General features: G+C 40.7%; 1 protein-coding gene across 8 annotated transcripts in view; it reads right to left on the reverse strand.

The window, feature by feature from the left end:
* The window catches only part of SHANK2 (SH3 and multiple ankyrin repeat domains 2), a 281,678-nt gene that overhangs the window by 248,605 nt on the left and 15,511 nt on the right, over positions 1-17,562 (reverse strand). For 5 of the 8 annotated variants that reach the window (XM_059848436.1, XM_059848432.1, XM_059848435.1 and 2 more), the window contains 2 exons: positions 13,976-14,045; positions 1,245-1,464 (listed from right to left, as the gene is read on the reverse strand). In XM_059848436.1, coding sequence (XP_059704419.1) covers positions 1,245-1,448 — 204 coding nt within the window. In that variant the 5' untranslated portion in view covers positions 1,449-1,464; positions 13,976-14,045. Of the gene's footprint in view, positions 1-1,244; positions 1,465-13,975; positions 14,046-15,580; positions 15,650-17,562 lie in introns of all 8 variants that reach the window. The other 3 variants (XM_059848439.1, XM_059848437.1, XM_059848438.1) reach the window with 1 other exon arrangement.

Raw genomic sequence — 17,562 nt, forward strand, 5'->3', positions numbered from 1 at the left:
AATGTTGGTATTTCCATTCCATTTTCATGGATCTACTTATTGACAGGGTCACAGATAGAGCAAGCTGGTAAAATCATCAAAAAAGAGCTCCAGGACCACAAATGAGGGCCTACTGTCAAAACAGCTTTTCCCTGCCAGGCTGCATCCAGCCCATCTCTATCATTCTAAAAATGAACTTAATTAAGAAGAAAGGAAGGTTTCATCTGAGATAGATCTTGAACAGCAGCAGGGCATGATGTAGCTCTTACATGTCAGCACAGAGTGATATTCGTGGCTCACATCCATGAAATTGACATGTTTTTATAATCTTGGACATTTCAAAAGGCTGGTGCCACCACTGAAAATCCTGACAGCAGCATTCAAGGAGACCCAAGGTAATTCAGATAATTAATAACAAACTCAGACAAATTGTGGTTCTAGATGGAATCAGTGTCTCCCAAGACCTTTTCCAGCACAACGTAGTTATTCCTATCACAGCACTTGTGTTGGTTTCTCTGGCTGGAAGGTTCTGAAACAACATCCTGTAGTAAAGGCACAGCAGCAAAGGAGGAAGGAAAGGTTTATTTGTGCTTTTTTTTCCTCATCTTTACACTCTAAAAGCCAGAGGCTCTCTAAAAGGGATGTCTTTTGTGAGGCAGGTTGACAGAGAAAGACAACAAATACAGTAAAGAGAGAATTTGATGACCTCTTACAGAACCCCAGTCTAGTGTCAATCACAAACTACTTCATGAGAAGAGGAACTAGAGAAGCCATATATATATATATATATATATATATATATATATAAAATATATATATACATATACGCATATATATACACACACACACATATATACACATACACACACACACACACACACACATATATATATATATATATATATATGAGGCTTTCATAGAGTTAACATGTGATTCAATCTTCATCTTCTGATGACATTGTGGATTCCCAAGTCTCTTTCTTTTACCCAAAATCTCTGAATGCAAATCAGAGAGATATTTTGCTTTATGAACATGGCTTTCATCAGGTCAACACACTAAATTCTCTTGGAAGGGATGGTGCCATTACTTGAAGCAACCAGTCAGATAAAGCACTGGGGTACAAAGCATAGACATTAAAACATGAATTTTGTCTGTATTATGCCAAAAACAAAAGTATAAAAAAGGGAACAGGTGTACTGCAGTTTGAAGCCAGCAAAGCTAACAATTAATTTCACTTTGTTTAATTGCAGTGCACTCTGCCTTACCGTTTGCTGCAAGTCAGGTATGATAATTCGAATCACTAAAGTGTTGCTCTGATTGTCTTCCATTCTGCTGCTTGGCTTTTCTGCAGTTGCTCTAATTGTGTCATAAATAGTTTCTTCTTTGGAGCTGTCTGATTCAGATTCAACAGAATAGTCAGAGAAGCTTTGTGCCATTTCATCTTCACTTGATGTAGGGCTACGAGGCATGTTAAGGTTTTGTATCCTGCCAATACAAAGCAGAAAAAGAAAAAAATAAGTTACAGTTCAAGTCTTCAAAATGAAGCAGATACATTTTTTTTTTCTTCTTGGAAATAACATGCATTTAACAAGCAAGTTTTATGGTTTATCCTCCTTTTATTTCTTTCTGTCAATTATGTGGGTAGGCAGAGTGTAAAGGAAATAAATCTGGCTAGCAATTTACTAGAGAAGAGGAAGGGCAGGAGAAGGAAAAAAGAGTAGTAAAAAAGATGACCTTTCTTTCCAGGCACACCCAGCCTCCCAAAGGATCCAGAAATTACAGCATAACTACCCAATCCTCTGATAACCAGCACTGCTGTAAACTGTACTAAGAGCTAGGTTTGGCTTTGAAGCTTCCTCCTCCCAGTGAAAAGACAGTTCAGGGAATTAATGTAAATGCTAAACTAACATCATCCTATACACCAAGAATCTGCACAGGTGAGGCTTTCATGAAAGTCAGTATTCCCAAATAGTGGAACCAACCAAACAACTAAATCCTACAGGGAGCCAGACAGACACAGATGCTGCTCTGTGGTTTGTGGCTCACACAACATCCTTTTAAACCAACACTACCCAAATCTGCCCATTATGCATAGAGTTTAGAAGCAGTTTTAATCTGTGATATAGCTTAGGCTAAAATGAAAGTCATGTTCATTCCAGACTAAAGACACTTGTAATCAGGGGTCTCACACTAAGAACAGCAGAACATTTTCCTTCTGGGCTTTTCCACCTACACGGGTAAATGAATTTTGTGGTTTTGTCCCACAAACTCAAAGCTGCTCCAGGATATGAAAATTATTAATCTGTGGGAAAATGGAGGAAAACATTTACAGTGGAAAAAACTGAAATGACCAACAATAAACTCGGCAGTGCTTGGACGTCATATAACTTTTCAGATTTAGGAGGCCAGAAAAATGTATTATTCTTTTTCTTTTTTCCTGTGAGTAATCCTCCAAGACAATTCCTCTGCATTTTAATGAAAAATAAAAATAAATAAAAGAAAGAACTAAACAAGCAGTTCCACTGCCAGCTCACATTTAAAAAGAGACAGTAAAGCAAAAGTGAAGCATGGAAGGGTGAAGTGACTTGATCACTCATAAACCAGGTGAGTGTACTGAGGTATCCAAGTACACATTTTCTGTACTGATCTCAGCCAGATCAGCCCAAGTAAACCAAGTCAAACAACAGCAAGGGATAAAAGAGCATTTTTTACCACTGTGTCTAACACTTTAGTTTAAGTCATTTCCTCTTCATTGCCCGGTCACTGTCCCAGCAGTGACTCCAGAGCAGGGACCAAAGGCTGCCACTGTCATTCATTAAGGTGCCCATAGGTTAGCTGGGTAGTGGAGAGTCAGGCCTGAGGTTGGAGGTCAAGGACAAGCACTCCCACAGCACATCACGTCACACCCCCACATCATCAAGCCTTATTGTTGTTTCTGAAGAAGGATAATTCTAGTGTTATTACCCTCAGCTATAATTACTAATGAAGATAAAACCAGTGCATTCAAAAACCTGAAAGCAAGCCAGTTCACAGCAGCTTAATGGAAGGCTCTATTTACAAAGGAAAACTCTGCAGGGAGTATTTCATTTTTTTGCTGCTTCAGTGAACTGTAGATTAATGCTGCTCTCCAAAGCACCTTAAGTCAATACAAAGCATAAACATTTCTGTGGTTTCTCTATTTGTCCGCCACTGCTAAAACATGTGAACCCAAAATACAGCAGGGCAATACACAGAATTTAAGGGCATAAGAGGTTCAGGCCAGTGAGTGTGAGCAGAAAGACAAAGACCATCACATGGTTTGTCTGTCCCTAAAGCCATCTGAGAGTGCAACACATTCCAGGGCAGTGGATGTGACAGAGAGCAGTAAACTGCAGCTATACAGTAGCCAAACAAGAGTTGAGTTAGGAGGAAAAAAACTTCCCCAGGTTTTGGCAAGTGGATTTTCACGCAGAAAATACCCAGGAATATCTCATTTACAATAAGGAAAATTCCCAGCTGGAAAACCAGCTCCCAGGACTGAAATTTTTAAGTTTAATAAATACTGGGACAAAGAACTTCTTGGAGTTGTTGGACAAGTCTTGGAGACTTGTCAACAAGGCATAAGACACCTAATCTTCTGGAAAATAATGCACAAGTAAGCATGGAATGGATAATGAAAGTCTGTATCCACAGTGGCAAGATGAACAGGATATGGGCCCCACCAGCACAGTGGAGAAACAGATCATTTGAACACCATTTTTTAAACAAGATCATTTGAATACTGGAGAAACTGGCAGTTTTTTGGCTCAAGTTGTGTGGAAATGGAAGATCCCACCATTTGTTAACCAGAGCCACTGGCTATCACAGCTCCCACAGAGAAGCTGTTATCTTTTAGGAACTGCTTCACTTTTGTCCCAAGGATATTCCAAAAGCTTTTTCCACAACCAAACTTACTACATCAGGAAAAAAAGGCAAGTTGCCTGGCTTACTAATTAATACTTGTATAACCCATGAAAATATTGCATCCCAGATTCCTAATTCCTACCTTGCAATTCATTGGTTCAATGCAACTGAAACATAGATTAGGTTTATCATGGTTGTCTGGGATGCCTTCTTCCTTTTCTTAAAAAAAAAAAAAAAAAGAAAGAAAAACACCAAACCAACAGATCATAGGATTCCTACAGTTAAACTCAGTTAAACTGATTGTGTTTTGTTTGTGGCTGCTTGTTGGGTGTAGAGGAGTGCTGACAAGATTCTCTGTAAATGAATAAAAACAGATGTCATTATAGTCTTGGCAATAAACACACAATGAGAAGTGTCACACCAACAGGGTTTGTTTCACCTCATGTTGTCTGGCCACATTTCTCAACTCCTGGGCACTGAGTGAGTCCCAGCTCCAGGTACTGTCCTGCACTGGCCTTTGCACATCCCCTAAGCAAAGCAAGCTTGAGCTGCAGCTGGTTCAACACCCATTTTGACAGAGGAAGGCCACAAAGAAGCAGGAAGATGAGAGAGTGAAAGGATGGCTTTATGCTCCCCTTACTATGGAGCTTCTTCCCCCGCCCCTTGCCCTTTAGCTCGAGTGGGAGCAGCAGGATGTGCACCCAGCCTCTGGGGCTATGGCCAGGTGATGTTTCGCAGACCAACAGGTCAGATGAAAGAAGCAGAGCTCAGACTGCTGCCTTCCCTTTACAGATGCTATTTTTAGATTGTTTTTTTTCCAGTCCAGCCCGCAGCTTTCATAAAATCTGCTGGAATTTCTTATTCTGCCATTTGCTGCCACTGCATCATTAAGGAGAATTTCAAACAGTCCAAACCATGACCATCAAACTCCCTTTTCCTCTAAAAAATAATTTTTAAAAACCCTACAAGAACATTGCAAAAGGCTGGAATTAAACAGTGCACAGGTTATCAAATGGGAAAAAATCAACTGCCAGAGCTCACTCTCAGGGTGAAAGGTGTGCTCCAGAGACTGCAAACAGACGCAGCAGGGGAAAAGCCAAGAGCAGCAACAGATTAATCTATTCTTTGGAGCCTTTATGTTGTTGAACGTCACACTAGAGGAATTTATTAAATATACATGTTTACATTTATTTGTAAGTTAGATATTGTAAACTTGATGTGAAAGGGTTTGAAATATCATCAATAGAGAGACACACCAGACAGGGGATCTTCATTGAACATCCAGGTATTATCAGATAAATCCACTATAAAAACCACGTTTGAAAATCTCCAGCTTACTAATGGCTCTGTGTGATTTTTGTGGACCCTGCAAAGTACCAAACTCTCCTAGTCTTGTTTGCCCCTAAAACACAGCTGAGCCACAAGCACCAAATGTCTTATCCAAGGCCAGGTCTCAGAGAGCAGTTTCAAATCCAGAGGTCACTGACTCCTAGTCAAGATAAGACCAATCTATTTTTATATAAACATTCATTTGCACAATAGCAGCCCTGTTGCCTGCAGGGAGTAGCCCTCCAGACTGCTGCTGTGGGGCCAGTTACAAACCTACCTGTGGGAATATCTGGGATACAGAGTGAGCATTGTCACAGGCTGACTAATGCCATGAACCAGACTGTGAGAAAAGTTTGCAGGGAGAGGAACAGTCACTGCTAGAAAGAGGTATTTAGTCATTAACTCTGAAGGAAAACTATTCAGGAAAGGGATTTCTGTGTAAAACCTGCCAGAACTCCCAATACTTGGATTCTGTGGCTTTATTCAGGATTATACATATCAGCTCAAGAACCAGCTTGATGAGGTACTAAATTAAAATGCTGGAGACGATCAAGCATTTTCTTTTCTAATTATAAAAATATTAAAACAAAAATGCACTTCAGACAGAGCTGAAGGTGGGGGGTTGAGTCCCAGCACACCATGCATTTCACACCTCTCCCTGGTTGTGCAGAAAAGGTCATGCAGACGAGCATTTGAATTGAAGACCAATTCCAAAGGACAATTTGCAATTTGATGGGTTCAAGCTCCCTCTCCACTCCAACTTTAAAGCTGGCAGTAACCAGCACTGCCTCCCAAAAAGCAAGCCCACCCTTCTCCTCACCCCAGAGCACTCCACCCTTGTCCCCAGACTGCTTCAACACAAACAGTGAGGCAAAAAAAAAGCACTGATCCAGGTCAAACTCCAGCTCTTTTTTTTTTTTTTTTTTTGAGAGGTTAGTTTCCAAATCCATCATGCCTCTGAACTGGATCACTATGCAAATGTTTGCAGAAGCAGCAGGAGAAAGATGGCACAGGGCCAGAAGTGAACTGCCAGGGCTTGAAAAGGGCAGAACCACTTCATCCAAAGTCAGCATTAATGTTTGCCAACACAGAGCGGATCCAAGACACCACTGCCTGAGCAACAGGAAAGATCTTCACAAACAGAGCCACCTGATTAACCCCAAGGGAAATGTTATCAGCACCCAAATTCCACAACTCCAACCAGGGCACAGACACAAAATCCAGCCAGGCAAAGGCAAAACCTAAAAAAAAACATCTGCAAGAAGAAAGCAGGAACATGGACAAGGAGTGCTAAACAATCCACAGCAAAACCTCAGGGGAGACAAGGCACTTGCAGCTCCCTTGCTCTCCCAGCTCCACCAGACAGGAACAACTCCCCTAATTACAGCTCTATTCCCCATTCAGCAGTCCCTCACTTAAATTCACTTCCTGGTGATGATGTATTTTTGATCTTTCTGTTAAATAACTGAAACACCCAGATAAATATTTTAGAAGATGAGTGCTGACACAAATACTACAGTACCACAATGATGAGCAAAAATTCCTCCTGTACTTTTCTCTGAAGCTGTGTGGCATCAGTGTGGCATCTCATACTTCCAAGATGAATTATTGACTGGAAATCAATATTCAAAATCAGTGGTCATATCCATTGGTTCTCATCAGCCCCACCAGGAGATTGTTTTCACTGCCCTGTTAAAGAGCAGACTTAAGCAGCCCTTGCTGGGTGACCAACACAAGTGTCAAATTGTTTTGCAAAAGGGCTCAAGAGTGAGACTTCACCCCACCTTTTATTTTTTAAGGAAACAAAGAAGAAAATTGTGTGAAGAGATTGTCAAACCTGCCACTTATTTCTGAGTTCTCTTGCTCATGCCTATTTGCACAGACTTGCTAAGAAGCAGCTAAGTCCCATTAACTTTTGGTATTTAGAGTCTTAAATGCCAGCACCATATGATTAAAGTGGGTCTGTAAGCAGACCCACTTTAATCATAACAATTTTTTTATTTTAGTATTTTTTATTTATTTTTTTAGTATTTTTTTAGTATTTTTTTATTTTAGTATTTTTTATTTATTTTTTTATTTTAGTATTTTTAAACATAGGTACTTCACCATTATCACTGCTGCAGACACACAAAATCTACACAAGCAGCCTATTTCTGCAAATGCAGGGCAGTTTTGAGTTTCTTTCATTACCAAGCAGCTTTGGAAGATAAATTTCTCCTTTGTTCCCTATCTCTTCTACTTGGCATTTATTTTCCCTGTAAACTATTCAGCTGGTCACGTTATCTCCATGGAAAGGCTGAAGTTCAGCCAGGCAGATGTAAAGAGACATTTTGGGCAAGGATAAGTACAAAGAATACAGGAGACAAGCAGCTTCTGCTGAATGAGGAAGGCTGGAAGACAGGCAGAGAAGCAGATGTAGAAAAAACTTTCAAATGTCTGAAGTGGAATTTCAACATGAAAAACATTTGAAGTAGGATTTCAACATGACAAAACAGAACCTGCTGGCAGGAAGAGGAAGCAGGTGTAAAGATTTAGGACTGGGTAGAGCACTAAAATTGGTTAGGATGGATACAATAATGATTCAAACATATTAATAGGGGAACATAACAAGTATTTATAAATGCTAACAAGCACAGGGAGGTTTGCAGTAAAGGCCAACTCCCAGTGGCAATGTAAGTTCTTAAGTGGCTTCTTTTAAGCCCCTGCAAGGTTTCCAGAACAATTCTGGCTGACCTTTATTTAAAGGTCCTTCTTCCAGACAAGGAATTAGGCCCAGCCCCGTGAGCCCCACAGAGCTACCCTTCCAGGCTCTGTTCATTTCTACAGTTGCTTTTAGCATGGCCTCCAGTTTTCACATTTATTAGAACTTCTGCTTTCCAACAGATAGACAAAGGTGCTCCTAAGACATTCTTTAAATATTCCTTCCAGTGGAAACTATAGTTTACTTATGGCAAAATAATAATCACTTTGAAGTATTAAATAAGATCTTTACAGGAATTGCATGCACTTAGTTGTAAAAACAACATTCAGTTTGAAAATTCATCTGTTTGGTATGTATTGATCCAGAATTCTAAACCACTTTAAATAGATGATAAACAAAAAAAAAGCTACATAAGTAGCAGCTAAATAACTAATCCAAATAGGGCTGAAAACAACAAAATGTTTTCAGAAATGCACCAAGCTCATTGTCCCAGATACACAACTTGACTTGCACCCAAAAAGTGAGATGTCTTCTTGGACTCAACATTGTATGCGTGAATAAAACAACAGTCAAGGTATGAAAAGCCAACTTGAAACATGGAAAAGTTCATCCAGCTCCAGATCCAGAAAGGCATTTCTTCATAACACAACAGCTTTTACATAAAACATCACAAAGAAATTCTTTACTGTGAAGGTGGGGAGGCACTGGTTGCCCAGAGCAGCTATGGGTGCCCCATGCTGGAAGTTTTCTATGACAAAATAGGCTGCAGATGCACTGACCTAAAGAAAAAATTCCCTTCACTTATCCAAACCATGAATGCTACAATGTGAGTAGTTACAACATATTCTTGAAGTAATACTGAAGTACTACATCACTTCAATTTTTAATAGTCTGTCTGTTTCCAAGAAGATAGATTAAATGGTCATTTTGCGGTACCCACCAAATTTTCTTACCATATAGGGCAAGGCATTTTATTTCCCAGCCTTTCTGCTCCCAGCCTCTGCTTGCACTTAGCTATGTAAATATCAAAAAGATTATGATATGTTGGAAGGGAAAGGACATAAGAGAATTTAAAAAGATTTACAACAGGAGTCTGGAAAAAAATAAAATCAAAGCTTGTTGAACACATTTACCTCAATTTCACATCCCCAATGGACAAAGCAGCTTTGTCACTTTTTAATTTGCATTTGATGTTTATCAGCCTCTTTCCTCTTTACCCATAGAGCATTTTTTTCTGATAATTCTAATACAAACAGAATAAAATGTTAACAGAGAAGCACTGCTGGTGTCTTGTTATGTAGATTAGATCAAGCCCTGAATGTAGATAAAGCAGATTTCCTCTCCTCCTTGCACACAGGTTAGCATTTAGAGCTTGCTATGAAATTTAACCTGAATTTTCCTCAGATGTGATCCTGGTGAGGACTACTATGTCATTTGATTTGCTGTGTTGACAGAAATAGTCTCATTGTTTGCCTTAGTTTAATCAATGGAATAACATGCCAGTTAAAAAAGAAAGCAAAGCTTCAAATAGATGCTCTTTTTTTCTTATAAAAGGATGAGTTATCTTTGGTTGAGAGCAGGCACAACAAATAAAATCAATTACCCTTTCTCCCTGTGTATGCTGGGGTTTTTTTCTCATTTAATTTCAATGAATTCATTTCTATTTCAACTCAGCAGGGAACACCCGTAGAGGTTTTCAAGTGTCTGCGATGGGATTTGGGGGCACAGAGCTCAGACTCCCCAGGTCTGCAGTTCCAGGCCTGTCCCCTGCCAAAGAGCCTGCAGGGAGAGATTTTCCCTGACCTCCACACCAGCTTCATTTCTTTCCTTAGTCCAGGGGGAAGGAACAAACAAACGGCGACACAGAGAGGGAGGAAGAGGAGCAGGGCAGGTGAGCAGCTCTTGGTTTAACCAAACTCCAGTGCAAGCACAGCCACGTACCCTGTCCTCACCATCCCTCTGCCCATCTCTGTCTGTCTGCAGCAAATATTCCTGGTTCCCAGGGACAGATGGTCTCCAGGCTTCTCTTAATTGCAGAAAAACTTCCCTGACTTCTTCCTTTTTCAGAGGTAATTTTGAAAAAGGAGCTCTGCTGACCTTAGCTGCATCTTCCCCAGCTATTTTCCAACCCAAGGTAAGCATATTTTGGGCTTTAATTTATACTCCAGCCTGTGCTCATGGCACAACCAAGGACATTCTTTAGGGTTGTGCAGGTAAAGGATGGTGATGACAGAGTAGAGAAAATATTTGCAGGCTTAGAAAGGTTAAATGATCTGCCAACTGACCCAAGCAGCACAGTGACTCCATAGAATAACTGAGAAATAAATTATTTTCTTGACATTTGAGATTTTTTGATTCAATTCATTATACAGATAAGAAACTCATTTTTACCAAATTATAGCCAGCCAAAAATTATGCAATCAACCCAATTAAACTGATTAAAAGAGCCAGTTTCCTCACTGACTACCCAGGTTTAATTATTACCTTCAGTAAACAGCTCAAGAAATAAAATATCACTTCTTAGGCAAGAAGAAAACAGAATGAGACCCATGTTTGTGACCATTAGGCAAAAGAAGGGAAACAAAAAAATAGAATGTTATAGAAATAGAAATATTCATAAACTTTTCCAGCTTTTGCTATTTAAATGCTATTTGATATTGGAATTTAATATTAAAAATAAATAGCATGCTAAATCACCCTAGGTTATCTGCTCACAATACTTTAATTTAGAGGCAGCTTAGGATAACAAGGCTGTTTTTCTGAAGTAGCCCTCTCTCAATGCAGAGCCAAAATAAAATCAGCCTCCCTGAACACAATGACCTGGATTCTTTGCTGTGCCTTAGACTCAGAGAATCACCAAGTCATCTGGGCCACAGAGGTCTCTGGAGGTCTTTATTTCAACCTCTTGTCCAGAGCAGGTCCAGCAATGAGATCTGCTTGGGCTGTCCATGCTTTCATCCAGGCCTGCTGGAAAGTCTCCCTGAAGCTAGCTCTTTTCCAGGCTTACCTATCCCTCTCCTTAAAGGGCAGTACTGCAGCTCCCTTTTTCTTGGTGGCCCTCCACAGAACCTGCTCCAGTTTTTCCATATCTTTCCTGTACTGTGGTGGGTCCAAAACTGGACACAAGGTGCAAGATGTGGTCTGTAGAGTGCCAAGTCACAGCTGGCACCATAACTTTTCTCCAGCTGGTGGCTGTGCAACTTAGTTTATAATGGAGATTCGAGCAAATTTCAGCATCACCTAAATTTCTGGACTCATTTATACCCCTTTACAGTGATTTCTTACAAAGTATATTTTCTACCTGTTTGTGTAGGTCTCTAATTCAGTCCCAGGTAAAGTAAGGCCTCAAACAAGACTGTTGGAGAACCAGAAATACTTTAAACAGATTTATTTCTAATTGACTAGATTTCATGTTGATTGTACTCCGGGAAGTCGTGATTAAGTGAATTCATTATCATTTATAATTTCTTAACAGCACACTTTGGAGATTCCAGCCATGGAAATTATCACAGTCTAATCAAGATATGCAAACTGAATATAAAAGCACTTACCAAAAAAAAAAAAAAAAAAACAAAAAACAAAAAAAAAAAACAACCACTTGATTGAATCAGGATGGAAAATAATCCTAAGAAAACCAGGATCATTTGCACTCCAGGCGTACTACTATCAGTTTCTGCCATGAAGAAAGTATTTAGGAAAAGATTTTAATAAACGTTCCAAAGGAGCAGCTGCTGAGAGAGAATTTGACAGAGCCTTCGTGAAGGACACCCACATGTGACCATGACTTCCTGGAATGACAGGCAGTGATGCCCAGGAACACTGTGCTTGGAAGGGCTCCTGGGTTTCTATAAAACTGGGGGCTGGGCTGACCCTGTAAGAGGCACCCCTCACTTTGCTGCCCCAGTGCCTCCAGGTGGGAACTGTAATGCAAAGCTCATTTCCTGATGCTGCTGCTGCCAGAGCTACCTGTGCCTGCACCTGGTCAGAGGGGAGGAACAGCACCCAAGCAGCTCTGCTTTCCCTGTTATGCAGCTGAGCAGAGAAGGCCATAATGAAGCCCATCATGTGAACCAAACCCTTCAGGACATATCCATCAATGAGATTTACAAAACCCTCTCTCTGCTTTGCCATTTGCAGGAATGAAGGAGGCAGAGCTGGCATGGGAAAAGCCCTTTCCAGCATTCACATAAAACTAGAAATATTCTTTTTCCACACTTTTAAAGAAAAGAAGCATTTAAAAAGATTTGCTATTAGTTTTTTTATCCGCTTAATGTTCTCCCACAGCTTTTATGTAGCCTCCCTCACAGCTGGTTTTGGGGCTTTTTTTCCCCACACTTGCCTGCACTAGTTGCCTCACCTCAAAAGTTTTCTGCAGTTCTTAATAAATCCAAACTTCTCCTCTTGGTTTTTCAGTCACACATAGAGAGTGACCACTTCTACATATCAGCTGAATTTTCTTACATGCTTCCTAAAGGGGGCTTACAAAAAAGGAGAGTGACTTTTTTTACATGCAGATAAAGACAGGACAAGGAAGAATGGTTTTAAACTGAAAGACAGGAGATTAGGATCTGGAAGAAATTCTTTAGTCAGGAGCTGGCGTGGCCCTGGCACAGGGTGCCCAGAGAACCTGTAGCTGCCCCTGGATCCCTGGAAGTGCCCAAGACCAGGCTGTGCAGGGCTTGGAGCAGCTTGGGATAGTGGAAGGTATCCCTGCAAACTTAAACATTTCAGCCAATAGAACACAGTTATTCCCATCAACTCAACACACTGTCAAACATAACACTTCAAATCCAAATTTGCACACCTGTTTCTGCACCCCTCTCTTTAGATTGGTTTGCTTATCTTTGATAGTAGCCCTACCACAGAAGCAAACAGTCAATTACTAAATGCTCTGATAAGCTAGAAATTCATTAGGCTGAGCTTTGAGACACACATTTTTTAAATCTTTCTCCTTTTTCCATTTTTACATACTAGTGATCCAAATTATACTGCTTCATGTCACCACACGCTTTACAGCATCCCACCTGACACATTTTACATAATTTTTGTATTTTCATTCTCCTTCCAGTGCTCATCCAAAGGCACCGTTAGGACTCACTATCCAGTCCTTGATCTGTGGTCATAAATGCACATTGACACAGACACCTGCAGCAGCCAGTGCAAGAAAAGGCACCTTCAGTTATCACCTCTTATCACAGAAAAAATGAATTTTTTAGTTTTCAGATCATACAGAAGCATCATGCTTCACCAAAAGGAAACCTAAGTTTCAATCAGTGTCCTTTTTGTTCTAGCTTTCTGATCTCTGAATTTCATGTTTCAATTTATTTTGTAATGATTGAAATGGAAGCCAAGAAAGTGATGCTACTTCAAGAAATTGTTCTGCATAAGAAGTTCTCAGTCATCTCCAGAGTGCTGCCAAAACTTTTTGGACTGTGTTTTGAAAGAATCAGAAAAGCAAAGATAAAGACATTTATAACAAATGTAGGGACTTGAAGTCTTTATTAATAGGAAAGACTGAAAATGCAGCATTTAGGTAAGATAAGAGAGATAAAAGAAATATGATTGTGCTGTATCACAAGAGGTTCAAGTCCAGCAGTTCTCACCTAACTGTACAAAATCCAAGAAATTCTTCATCCAGTCCTAACGTCAGCTGCAAATTTGCAGGGACCTCATTAATTAATTGCTCCTAGATGAAAACAGGGGGGTGTAATGCCTAACACAAGAAGTATGATAACTTCATCCATCTGCTAGTTCATGTTTCAGGTACTTTGAGGAGGAGGAAGATAAAAGTCAACCAGACCTTTCAGCCATCTTCACTCCAGGCTGCAGTTCAACTTCAAATTCCTCTGCTCTGAGATAATTTTTGTAACCCACCCACCGCCATATAGCAGAAGGAGGAACAGTTTCCTTTCTGGAGATCAAGAAAGTTTTGGAAGCATTTTTGATCACTTGTTTGTTGAAAAACTCACCTTTGCAGCATCCAGCATGACCCACGGGTGAGGTCCTGGGCTGTAATTGTAGCTTTACCCACCTGACACAAATAATTCAAACATTTTGTCTTCAGAACCAGCTTGCCATACTTACCTGTCAACACAGGTGACAGCAACAGTGACAAGATGGTCATCAGAATCTAGTTCTCTTTCATCTCAGATTCCTGAACAAAAACAAAAAGATATAAAGATTTATAGCTGAAGAAAGAAATTGTGACCCAATGGCCACCTTATTTAAATGTTATAAAGCAGAAACGCTCAAGGAGATTTTCTTTTTCCACAAAGGAGGTTTTGATAGGAAAAGGAGAAAGGAATTTTACTACATTGCAAATTTCCAAAGTATTTCTCATACTGTAATATAAATATTATGCATAGCTTTGCAAGGGCAAAGCCTGCTATGGCTTCACTCACTCCAGAGTGCCTCTGGCTCATGAAGTCAGCAATGAGACAAAAATAGGCTCTTCTGGTTATTAAGAAAGACATTTCAGGCCAGATCTGACAGAAGGTGAAAGGTGCTGCTCTGCTGTTCTCCACAAACATCTTCCTTGATTTAAGTCTTGCCAAAGCTCTGAGCATCCCAAGAATGTGCATCTGCTGAACAGCCCAAGTATGAGCAGCAAAATGCTTGGTTTTGCCTCCCCAGGTCCACCTGAGATCCTGAAATTTGGGTCTGCTGTCTACAGGCCCCCAAGGGGATACCCCAAATCAGCAAGTATGTGCTGAGCATCCCAGTCCAGCTCTGGGCACAGCATGCATCCAGATATCCATATCCAGCTGTGCTCACAAGTGCATATGACTGCTTTCATTGATGGTTAGAAACTCAGGCTGAACAAAATTCTTTCCTGTTACATATTTTCCTCTTTTTAGAGATCTAAATGGAAGGGGAAATCCAGGTATTTCCATTGCAACAGAAAGTTTGACTAACTCTAGTTTTTGTTGTACTTGCTGTATGGTTCTCCATCAGAAAATACTGCTGAATTATTATGCTTTCAGTGCATTTAAGCCCATTCTTCATTTTAAATATAGATTTTGACACATTTTACTAAAAAGAAACATTCCTATCTAAAATGTTCTGAGAAGGAAGAAAATACTTGCATATCTGTCTCCAGAACCTTTGTGATTCTGCTCTTTCAGCAGCAACAAAAGGAACTATTAAAGGACATTTCCCACACTGAACTACTATATTTTGTACCAATGCCAGCTGCATTTGCGATTAAGACTGGTAGGTTTTGCATTTTTAAGGTGGAAGATAAAAATGTGATTTCCATGACCACTGAGGCTACAGGAAAGGTAAGTAAAAAGTTCTCACAAGGCAAAAGGAAGGCAAGGAAAGAAGTTAGGAGGTTGAAAATAAACCAAAATAAACTAACCTAACCAGTTTCTTAATCTGAGTTGGGATAAACTGCTTCTACTTTTGAACTCTCTCTTTTATGCACACCAGCTTTCAGTTTCTAAATGGATCCAGAAAGAGGAAGAATAACTTGGGATTGCATACATCAGAGAGAAAACTTTCCAAAACTGTTCTCAAACACTGACACATCACCTCAACATATTCCAAGACCAGGCTTTGTTGCCTTTAGGAAAGATTTACATCGGTCAGACTGAATAAAGGTAAGAGCACAGCAACAGCTTGCACTTGATAGTGGAAGAGAGGGGAAAGCCAGAAGCTGGTTGTGTGTGGAGATCAAACTCTTCTTACCCAGCAGCATGGTTCCACTTTGCATTTTGGATGTTGACTTGTTTTTCACTGTGCCGTCCAGAGCTAACCCTAAGGATAAGCAAGTCAGCTTGTAAACCCATGGCTTGCCAAGAGATGGGGAAACTCTTTACATGAGAGTATTTATATACTGCAAATTCACAGGAAAATGAAAATAAATTGTGCCAATCCTGATTTCTTAATGAGATTGGATATGTTAAACACAGGAGAAAGGCACTGACACTGGAAAAGTGAACAACTGTCCTCTCTGCTATTTCTGCAATAGGATTCCCTTAACACCCACTGGTAGACAAAAAACAAGTCCCCTCCCAGATCCTGCTTTTCCCTCTCCTTAAGCACAGGATCAGTGGAGCAGAAGCTTCTCTTTGTCTCAGAATCTCCAATGCATCCCTAAATAAATCTCTGTGCTGTGAAAGCCTCAATTACTGCACATCCCCAGCACTTTCCCTTGCAGGAGGTTTCCCTTCCAAACATCACTTCCATGTGTGGCCAGGCAGGAGAGCAGGGCCATGCACAGGCCCATCCCCCAGGAAAAACACCAACCATGACAGGCAAGGTGCTTTTCCCTCTGTAGGAGCTCCAGTGGGAGTCTCTCCTACACCTAACCACCCATTTCCAACATGTTTGTAGGAATGTAACCCCTTCAGGGATTTCTGATCCTTTAAAAACTTTGGCTGAAGTTGAGCAGTAAATTCCAGAGCCACTGGAAAGTGGAAGGAGATGGATAAAGAAGGGAGGAAAGGCTGAGAGCACAGTCACACAAGCCATTTTCTTGATCAAATCCATCTCTAAAATGCCAGGGTGACTCCAAGCCACCCCAAACAAACGGTGCGGTTGGTGATTTCCACCCGACTCAGTGCTGAGCAGTGAAGGATGTGACATTTCTGCAGAGTGCACTGTAGCAGTGTAACTTGGTTCAGGGAGCAGCAGAGCTGCAGCCATGCAGTATTTATGGGCCTTCTCCTCAGCTCCTTCTCCCTGCTCTTTCCCCCAGGCAAATCAGCTGGGATGTTGCCTCCCAAGCCCAGCTGCTGCCACTGCTGGAGGAAGACCCTTGCTGTACCACTGTGCTGCAGAGGGAACACTCCCAAAAGATCTGACACAGGGCAAACCTTCCCCCAGGTCTGGCAAAATGAGAAAACATTTCAAAAATTGTGTGAATTTTAGCAAGCAGGATGAAAACGTCAAGATTTCCCCATTCTTTTTTTCCCAGTTTAAAGAATTTCCAAGCAAGAACATAACTTTGTTTGGGGATGTTTCTCTAGGCCCAGGTGCACACCTAGGAAAATAAAAGTTACTAACCAAAAATAAATTCAACTATAAGCATGCATTTATTTTGGCTCACACAAACAAGTCCACAAATTATACAACCCTATCAGCAATCTCGAGTGGGTATTTCTGTCCAATCTCTTCATTCTCTTCCAATGCCAGAGAATTCCCAGGCTCTGTTTCTGAGCTGGCTCCCAGCTGACCAGCCAGCTTATCTGCACAGATGCCTGCACAGCCACAGAGAAACAGCCATCCCTGTTAAATTATGAGGATGGCACAGAAAAGGGAAACACTGAAACACTCAAAAATGAAGCACTTGGGAGCATTCAGTAACAGGATGAGCATGCCTAAATTAATACAACTTCAAATTACACACTTCATTCATTTAACCCTGACTTTTCTGAACAGAAACACAGCATCCTGTTGTCTCTGTTGTCAGGTACATAAAATGTCATCAGCCTTGAGGACCCTTTTAGTGGCACATAGGCTCATGTTTTTCCAAGCAGCCTCTGAAATCCAAGGTAATTTATACCTGATGTCTAGGAATGTGAATACCAGTAGAGTTCATCAGACTACAGAACACTTGACACGACCCATTTTAGTTGAAAACCTGCTAAAGCAGGCCAGTTATGCTGCATAGAAGTCTTGGCTGCTGCTTTAACAGAAAACTCATGTAACTTATAGGGAGCTAAAGG

This window comes from Haemorhous mexicanus, chromosome 6 (genome assembly GCF_027477595.1).
Source record: "Haemorhous mexicanus isolate bHaeMex1 chromosome 6, bHaeMex1.pri, whole genome shotgun sequence".
Lineage (NCBI taxonomy): Eukaryota > Metazoa > Chordata > Aves > Passeriformes > Fringillidae > Haemorhous > Haemorhous mexicanus.